Here is an 8,612-nt window from a genome sequence, read left to right on the forward strand (position 1 = left end):
GCCCCTTACTTATTCCCAGCGAGCCTCTGCTACAGCGGCGTTGTTTGCTTCCTGCCTGTGTCTTTGCTGTGAAGTGTTTGCTGACCCACAAGTGCAGCCACAGCAGGAAGGGGTTAATGGAGACGAGGGAGACTTCCCACTACCACTGCTGGTGAGGGGCTGGGGGCATCAAGACAGACCCCAGGACTGACTCAGGGTGATCAGGGGTTCCAGGGCTTTTCACTTTCATTTCTTAGTGTTGGCCTCACTGGGGCCCAGGATCTTGCTGCAGCCCTGGGGAGGGGTCCTGGGGAAGAGCTCAGCTACTCCACCCTGGGACCATGGACAACCCAATAATGCAAAAATCACCTGCCTCCACATCTCCACACAGAGCCTGTGTGAACAAAGATATTGATGATGCTACATCTCTGTATCACTGCTGTGACCTTTATGAACCTGCCCACCTGTTCAAAGCTGGGCTATAAGGAGGCAGTCCCTTCTGGAGTTCGGGAGGCAATGGGGTTTCCCTGCTCAGGGAAGAGGGAAAGAACCTGTGGCCCACAGAGTCCTCACACTACACTCCTTAGACCTGCCCCCCTCAGGCCAGTGACACAGGTCACTGTCCCTATCAGTCTGGGACCAAGGAATGACCTGGTGACAGCCTCCCTTTCATAACATTTGTTGCCCTTAAGCTTTCAGTGGCAGGCTAGAGCAGGCTAATGACACCGGTCTAGTTACACACATACCCACCACCCCTGACCCATCTCACACAGCTCCTGGATGCCCACTCCCTGCACTCCTGGCCTTGGTTCTTCCTAGAATTTAAGTCGCCACCTAGTAGGCTATGGCCCAGGGCTGAAGGCCCTGAGACTGTAAATACCCCAGGACAGGCTGTCTGCATCTCGCCACATTCTGAGTCAGCACTGCAGAAGGCCTGGGCAGAGAAAGGAAACAGGGATCCTTTCCTACTAGTGTGGTGCAGAGTCAGGGAGGTTCTGGGCTTCATGTCCTGAGCACAAAGGGCATGGGCATACTGATTGGGTCGGAGAGATCCCAGGTGTAGAGAAGGTGCAGGACAAGAGGGGCATTGATGTAGTGATGCCTTGAGGCCCAAAGGCTGAGGGCCTGGTCCTGCACCTCAGCAGCTAGGCCTTGCTGTGGGCAGGCTGCTGCAGGGTGGAGAGGGGACTGCACCCCACCATGCGGTCTGAATTTCTCCGACGTGTCCTCAGATCCCTTGGCCGGCCAGGCCCCGCCCCCGGCCCTCCCTGCGCCCCGCTGGTGCGCAGGGAGGTCGGAGGAGCGGGCACTGCCCACCCTCCGGATGTAAAAGCGTCCTGGCCAGAGGCGGGCGGTGCGCGCTGGGTGCGCGTGACGCTGGGGCTCCCGGGCTGTGCGGCCTGGGCGGCGTCCCACGACTCGCTTCCCCACCACGAAAGCAAGCTGACCCAAGGGGCCTGTAGGGGCATTTGCTGGTGAGGTCCAGCTCTGCGGCACGGAGGGACGAAGGACTCCTCAGCCCTGGGGCTATCTGCCCGTGGCCTGTGCGAGAGCCGGAGCCACTCTCTTACCCAGGTGCAGGGGCCGCCGGGGAGGAGGTGGAGGCAGGTGGGGCCAAGGGCAGGGCTAGACTCAGGCAGCCCCTCAGTGCCTCACCAGTGCCCTGCCATCTCAGACTGGGACATAGCGGTTTCTCCTTTGGGGTTGTAGACTCTGGTGGTGGCTTCGCTGAATAGAGGGGACGCCCAACCTCCGCAGAAGCAGAGGGATGTTCAAGGGGCGTTGGTCACACAGGGCCCTGGGAGCAGAGGCCTGGGACAGAGAGCTTGGAAGGCAGGAGGACCCTGAATTTCCAGGGCGCTTCAACAGTTCGGACTCCCGGGCCAATACTGGCTGAAAATGGGGGGGTCTCATGACGCCATAATCTCCTGGGCCTGGGACCGACGGCTGTGAGTGGCACTACAGGCCCCCGCCCCCGGGCCCCCTGCACTGAGCTGGGCGCGGTTCGGCTGGGCGTACGCAGTCGGAGGCGGCGCCGGTCAGGCCCGGGCGCCTATGGACGCGCGGAGCCCACTGTCTGCCCGGGCCAGCGCGTTCAGCATCGCCTCTCTTGTTGCAGCCGAGGCCTCGGAGGGCACCGCCCACCGGGGCCCCAGGCCCTCGGACGGGGCGAAACTTCGCTGGCTACCAGGATCCCCAGCCGGGATGCACTTCAGCACAGTCACCAGGGACATGGAAGGTGAGCCTTCTGTCCGCGTCTACACCGCTGGCCGCACTCCGTTCCCCTGCTGTGAGGCCCTGGGCCCAGCGGGTAGAAAGGAGCTCTACGCCCGGTGGGCGCCAACCTTGATGCTGGGACTCAGGGACAGGGGAAGGGCCAGCATTCCCCAGTCAGTCCAACCTCCTCGGGGACTGAGCACAGCAACAAGGGCTTCAGGAGAGAGGACAGCGGGAGGCTTTGAGCTGGCAGGAGGAACGATGATTAAAGAGTAGTCAGGGAACACCGTAAGGAGGGAGTACAAAAACAAACAAACAAACAAACAAGTAAATGTACAAAGCCTCGATATCAGCCAAGAGGAAAGGAAACTGAGAAAGCAGAAACACAAAGGTAGGAAAGGAAGATACACACACAGCAAATAAAGATAACGAAAGAGAAAATGAAGTAAACTTCAGATGGAAAAAAGTAACTTCATTAAAGATAAAGAACAAGAAAAAGACTTCAGATTTTACTTATTTTTAAAAGAGCAAAGACACGAATACTAGAAAACAGACAGAAACAAGAGGAAGAAGTTAGACGAAAGGGAGGACATGCTGTTTTCAAAGTGGAAAAGAGTGAGACAGAGAAAAGAGCGAGAGCAGGGAGTTCAGGAGAAGCTGCAGCCAGAGAGGACACAGCAATGTGATGGGAAGCTGAAACCAGGGACACAAAAGGTAGAGGAGCAAGGACTTGGGAAGCGACTGGCGCAGAGCAGAAGCCAGCGCGCGCTGGCGGCGAGCAGGGGCCGCACACCGGCCCGTCGTCCCCGGAGCCGGTCGGAGCGGTCGGGGGGCCCGGGCCCGCGGCGGGGGAGGGGCGGGGGGAGGGGGCGCGGGCCATTGTCTCGGCGGGGCGGGGCGGGGCGGGGCGGCTCCGCGGGGCCGGCCCGCGGGGTGGGGCGGTGCGGTCCCGGGCGCGTGCGGCGCAGCGCCCGCCACTCGGCCCGCCGCGCGGGACGGCGCTCTGATCAGCGGTGGGCGGCCTTCGGGTCATGATCTCCGCCGTGTCCAGCCCGTGGCTCACGCAGCTCTCTCACTTCTGCGACGTTGCAGCCTTCGCAGCCAGCAGCCTGAGCGGCCTGGGAACCCCGTCGCCTAGCGCCGACCCGTTCGGCCCGCGCGAGCCCCCGCCACCGCGCTACGACCCGTGCGCCGCCGCCCCCGGCGCCCCGGGCCCGCCGCCACCGCGCGCCTATCCGTTCGCGCCCGCCCCAGGAGCGGCCAGCAACTCGGCGGCGGAGCCCGAGGGTCCGGGGGCCACCCGCGCGGCCGCCACCAAGGCACCGGTGAAGAAGAACCCGAAGGTGGCCAGCGTGAGCGTGCAGCTGGAGATGAAGGCGCTGTGGGACGAATTCAATCAGCTGGGCACGGAAATGATCGTCACCAAGGCGGGCAGGTCAGGTGCCCCCTCCCCGCTCCCCTGCACATGTGCGTGCCGCACCTCTGGCTGAGTGTCCAAAGGATGCGCTGGAGCCCGGTCGGGTGGAGGTGCGGCCCGCCACCTGCGGGTCCCTCTGACCTCTCTGCTGACCCGGCTCCAGCGACAACCCGAGTAACACCAACCGCGAGTCCCGGGACTACGCGAGGGAAATCTGTGGGCTAAGAAGGGCGCCCGGCTGAAGTCAGGCGACCACCACCTAGGAAACTCCCGTGTTGGTTCAGTCAGTAGGTGATCTCAAGAGCAAGCACCCTCTAATTGTATGGATAGTTTTAGGAGAGAATTAAGACCCTTAAAACCAGTGCGCTCGGTTTCCGGGAACTCGAGATCCGGTTTTCTCGGGCCTCAATTTCGGCCGCTTGTGGGCCCAGTTCTCCATAAGCCTGGCAGGGTATCGGTGCCAGTCACTCTGTTATTTGTTTTAAGGGCTGAGAGAGAAAGGGAACAATTGCAGATGCTCCCGTTTTGACCAGTAGACAAAGGCGGGTGCTGGGTTGTGTCTAATGTACACACCAGCTCAGTGGCCAAGGAGGCTCAGGGCCTATTTGCAAAGCCTTCTCGCGGTTTCTGTTTCCCTGCTGTGCAGCCATCCCTGCGGAACCTAGGGCCTGTCCTTTGCTGCTGCTCTGTGCATTTTCTTCAGGCTCTTCTTGCTGTCCGTACCCATGCAGCCTACTGAAGACCCCGGCTCGGCTCAGCTAGGCCTACTGGCCCCGGGGCAGATGAACCAGCCCTTGAATGTCACTGGAGGGGTTCAGAGGAGAGGGAGTGAGTCAGGAACCCTTTGTGTAAGCCCTTTGCAAGCAGATTCTTGGGAGAAGTAGGGACTTGCCTGTGTCATACATAAGATGGGGAGACTCTGGCCAGTTCTTGAGAGCTGGAGATTGGAGTTCTGAGGTGCCGGCTTTACTGGGGGAACTGGACAGCAGCAGTGTAGACTTTTGGAATTACCGTAGCCCTCGGTTTCATTTTGTTGGAGCCGGGTAACTCTTTCACTTTGTTGGATCAAGCAGAGAAGGCTCTGAAACCGACCTAGGAGAAGCCGGAATCTTAGGTATCCTGCTACTGGCTTAGGCCAAGTCCAGAAGGCTAAGCAGTTCCTTGGGCAAGGCTATCTGTATGGGCAAAGAAGACCGAAAAGGCTCTGGGATTGTGCGGCTCAGCACCTGGTTAGACATTTCTGTGTTTCAGAGAGGGACCTGGGGCCCAGCCTGCTGCTGCGTTGCCCATGGTTGAGAACAGGCCTACTTGAGGTTAGAGAGTGAGACTGCAAGGCTGGACTGAAGACAGCAGCTAAGGAGGGACTGAAGGAAGGGTTGAGCTAGGGGCTGCCAGGCCAGAGAAGTTAGAGTGGAGAGGAGTCCTGTCCACCTCCTGAGGTGACCCGACCTACCCCCAGGCGGATGTTCCCCACCTTCCAAGTGAAGCTCTTTGGGATGGATCCCGTGGCCGACTATATGCTGCTCATGGACTTTGTACCCGTGGATGACAAGCGCTACCGGTGAGCCTCTGGGACCCCTAGGACAAGTGGTGTGTCCAGGGAACGGGGGCCCTCCTGTACTGGCTGCCCCCCCACCCCACTCAGACACCACTCCTATTTATTCTCTAGAAGCCACCTCAGAAATTCACTGTAGTAGCCTCGAGCTTCTGGCAACAGGCAGCTCAGATGCCTTTGCCTATGTAGTCGGCCACTTTACTCCTGCCTCCTGGTGACCATCTTGTCCCCTTCCCCCATCTCTAGAGAACCTTCAGTTCCAGAGCTGGCCCGGAAAGGTGGGGTGGCTGGTAAAGATTATGCAGGGCGGGCCTGGATTGCCTGGACAATTAACAGTAATTAATAAAGGGAACATGAGCCGCCCTGTGCCCAAAGCCACTGGCTAGTGACGCCAAATCCAGTCTCCTGCCTCCTGGACCCTGGGGCAGGCAGACCCGCTTGCAGCGAAATGGAAGAGGGCGTGGCTTCCTCTCACCACTGCAGTAGGAGCGGTAGGACCCAGACTCCCAGCACCTTTTGTGAGTTACAGCCTTTGGAAGATTTCTGGTTTATCCATAGTCCCCTCCCTAGCCGCTGTGACTTAGCAGTCTTGAAATCTAAGCACCAGGGTCTCCTTACCCTAAATAGCAAGACCCCTTTCACTATGTCGTCCTAGGTATGCCTTCCATAGCTCCTCCTGGCTGGTGGCCGGCAAAGCAGACCCTGCCACACCTGGCCGAGTGCACTACCACCCTGACTCACCGGCTAAGGGCGCACAGTGGATGAAGCAAATCGTGTCTTTTGACAAGCTGAAGCTGACCAACAACCTGCTGGATGACAATGGCCATGTAGGTGACCCTTCTCAGTATTCTCTGTTGTAGGCCTTCCAGCGTCCCCACCGATTACAGATAGAAGCTATACTGGGTCAGCCCTGGGACGGGTGCAAGCTTCTGACAGGATGGCCTTGGCCTGAGGGGCAATCACCTTTAGTCTCTTCCCACTCTCAGCTCACGGTGGGGGGACTCTTTGATTGGAAAAGATGGACCCTTGTGACAAGAGGACAGAGGCCTGTGGAGTCCCAGCCTGGGGGCCATTTTTCTGCTGGGTGGAGATAGGTCTCACAGCTACCACCCCAGCAGGCCTGGGGCAATCCTGGGGGTCTAAGGAAAGAAAGCCTACAACCCCACCACTTGCCAGCTGACACACATCTTTCCCGGGAGGTCCTCAATGAGCTGCAAGGCCCTACGTCATCTTTAGAAGGAGGGTGCTTGCTAAGGAAATTCACTGCTTACTTGGACTTCGTGATTTTGTCTGGAATCTTTCTCCAGCCTTAAACTGGAGCTGACTCCCACCTTTGTCTTCCAGATTATTCTCAACTCCATGCACAGATACCAACCCCGCTTCCATGTCGTGTACGTGGACCCTCGCAAAGACAGTGAGAAATATGCGGAGGAGAACTTCAAAACCTTTGTATTTGAGGAGACACGATTCACTGCAGTCACTGCCTACCAGAACCACCGGGTGAGGGCCTGCTGGGGGGTTCTGGGGACAGGTGACAGGCACACCACTGCCCTCTCCCTCCCGCAGGCTGGCCCAGTCTCCTATATCAGCTTGACCTCTGTAGCAGCAACTGTCACTGCAGCCTGAAAGTTTGTTTTCCAAACCATTCCAGAAACTCCCCATTAGAGGCCTCATCTGAGCTTCACCCAGATTCCTAGGGAGCCATCTCTGTTGCCCTCTTCGTGCTGGGGGGCTGAGGAGGGCGGAGGTGACCACATTCCCATCCCAGCCAGGGACACTCTTCCTTGGCACTTGTCTGAGAAGGCAAAGATAGGTCTGGTGAGAGGAGGCGCATCGTGCAGGGGGGGGGGGCAGTTGTGGGACCTTTCTTTTCTAGACAGCACAGAAGGCCTACCCCCTCTACAGCTAAAAACACTCCCCTATTTGCGGCTGCCGAGGTCAGGCTGCTAGCACAGTTAGCTTACATCACTGCCTTCCCCGCAGATCACGCAGCTTAAGATTGCTAGCAATCCCTTCGCCAAAGGCTTCCGAGACTGCGACCCTGAGGACTGGTGAGTGCCCTCTGAAGAAAAGGTGAGCTCTAGGACGCTTGGCCTGGATTCCAGTGGTGACCCACTCCCCTTCGCAGGCCCCGGAACCACCGCCCCGGAGCGCTGCCGCTTGTGAGCGCCTTTGCTCGCTCTCGGAACCCGGTGGCTTCCCCTACTCAGCCCAACGGCTCGGGGAAAGGTAAGGCCTGGGGTAGTGGGATCGCGGCCGCATCCCATGCGCGCTCCGCCTGGGCCCGCCGCAGCACCTGGCCTCGCCTGCACCCCGGGGCGTCGCGGCTTCACCAGTTGCACAAGGAGGTGGTGGGCGGGCAAGCGGGCACTCGTCCTCTCGCCCTCTGCCCCGCCCGCCGCGCCCGGGACGTCACGCACCCAGGGTGGGGGTGAGGGCTGTGGTTGGCCAGGTGCGCCCCTCGACGGTCCCTGCCCGGCTCTCCCCGCAGACGCGGCGGAAGCCCGGCGAGAGTTCGACCGTGACTCTGGACCCGCAGCACTTGGCGATGCCGCGCACCCACCGCAGCTGCTGGCGCGTGTTCTGAGCCCTGCATTACCCGGGTCTGGCGGCCTCGTCCCGCTACCCGGAGCGTCCGGAGGCCGGCATAGTCCCCCGCACCCCGAGTTGCGCCTAGAGGCACCGGGCGCGTCCGAGCCGCTGCATCACCATCCCTACAAGTACCCGGCCGCCGCCTACGACCACTACCTCGGGGCCAAGAGCCGGCCAGCGCCCTACCCGCTGCCCGGCCTGCGCGGCCACGGCTACCATCCGCACGCTCACGCGCACCCGCACGCGCACCCGCACCACCACCACCACCCCGCGGTGAACCCAGCCGCCGCCGCCGCGGCAGCAGCAGCAGCAGCAGCCAACGTGTACTCGTCGGCGACCGCTCCGCCTGCTGCCTACGACTACTGTCCCAGATAGTGCGCCCGCGCGGGCCCCAAGGGCCACCTAAGGACGCGCTCCCCACCGGGGAGCCTTGCGGGGCCTCCGGCCCGCCAGTGCCAAAGCTCCAGTCCGAGGCGGAAGGAAGTGGTATTTATTGTTCTTCGCGAGACCGCGTCGCCTCCGGCCCGGCCGGCAATTGCAGTGTAGACGACCCGAGTGAGCCCCGCCTGCGGGCGGTGTAGATACTTGTAGATATGTGTAGATACTGTAGATACTGCACCGGCGCCAATTTCATAAACGGTTTCGCCTTTTTTTGGAAACTGCTAGTGTGGCTACTCATTTACATCAAATTCTATCGGGCATCTTTGGGGGAGAGGGACTTAGTTTTCCAAGACCCAGGCATTGGTGAGAGCGTGGAGCAGGGGTCTCCTCAGCTTTAAGCAGCCCTCCCCTCCCGTTGGCCTCTGCCTCTCTCCTGCAGCTCCCGGGGTCCTCCACGGGCTATCTGCGCGG

At 60.3% G+C, this 8,612-nt stretch overlaps 1 protein-coding gene across 3 annotated transcripts; it reads left to right on the forward strand.

The window, feature by feature from the left end:
- The first annotated feature begins 1,313 nt into the window (after positions 1 to 1,313).
- On the forward strand, positions 1,314 to 8,411 carry Tbx1 (T-box transcription factor 1). Of its 3 annotated transcripts, none has more exons than XM_051191018.1 (9): positions 1,314 to 1,454; positions 2,099 to 2,218; positions 3,289 to 3,631; positions 5,073 to 5,174; positions 5,824 to 5,995; positions 6,513 to 6,668; positions 7,152 to 7,219; positions 7,297 to 7,397; positions 7,660 to 8,411. In XM_051191018.1, exons 2-9 carry the CDS (start codon positions 2,185 to 2,187, stop codon positions 8,133 to 8,135), a joined length of 1,452 nt encoding a protein of 483 aa, XP_051046975.1. In that variant the 5' UTR covers positions 1,314 to 1,454; positions 2,099 to 2,184; the 3' UTR covers positions 8,136 to 8,411. The 3 variants fall into 3 exon arrangements, with proteins under 3 accessions (XP_051046975.1, XP_051046973.1, XP_051046974.1); XM_051191017.1 differs by having other exon boundaries at positions 1,339 to 1,554; XM_051191016.1 differs by having other exon boundaries at positions 1,338 to 2,218.
- The last annotated feature ends 201 nt before the right edge of the window (positions 8,412 to 8,612 follow it).

The sequence above is a fragment of the Phodopus roborovskii genome, unplaced genomic scaffold (assembly GCF_943737965.1).
Source record: "Phodopus roborovskii unplaced genomic scaffold, PHOROB, whole genome shotgun sequence".
In the NCBI taxonomy this organism is placed as follows: domain Eukaryota; kingdom Metazoa; phylum Chordata; class Mammalia; order Rodentia; family Cricetidae; genus Phodopus; species Phodopus roborovskii.

Bases quoted from the DNA above. Each gene is read 5' to 3' on its own strand.
- Tbx1 (XM_051191016.1), top strand. From the start codon at position 2,035: ATGGACGCGCGGAGCCCACTGTCTGCCCGGGCCAGCGCGTTCAGCATC. The intron at 2,219-3,288 runs GTGAGCCTTCTG...GCGACGTTGCAG, and splicing joins AGTCACCAGGGACATGGAAG to CCTTCGCAGCCAGCAGCCTG. The intron at 5,996-6,512 runs GTAGGTGACCCT...TTTGTCTTCCAG, and splicing joins TGCTGGATGACAATGGCCAT to ATTATTCTCAACTCCATGCA.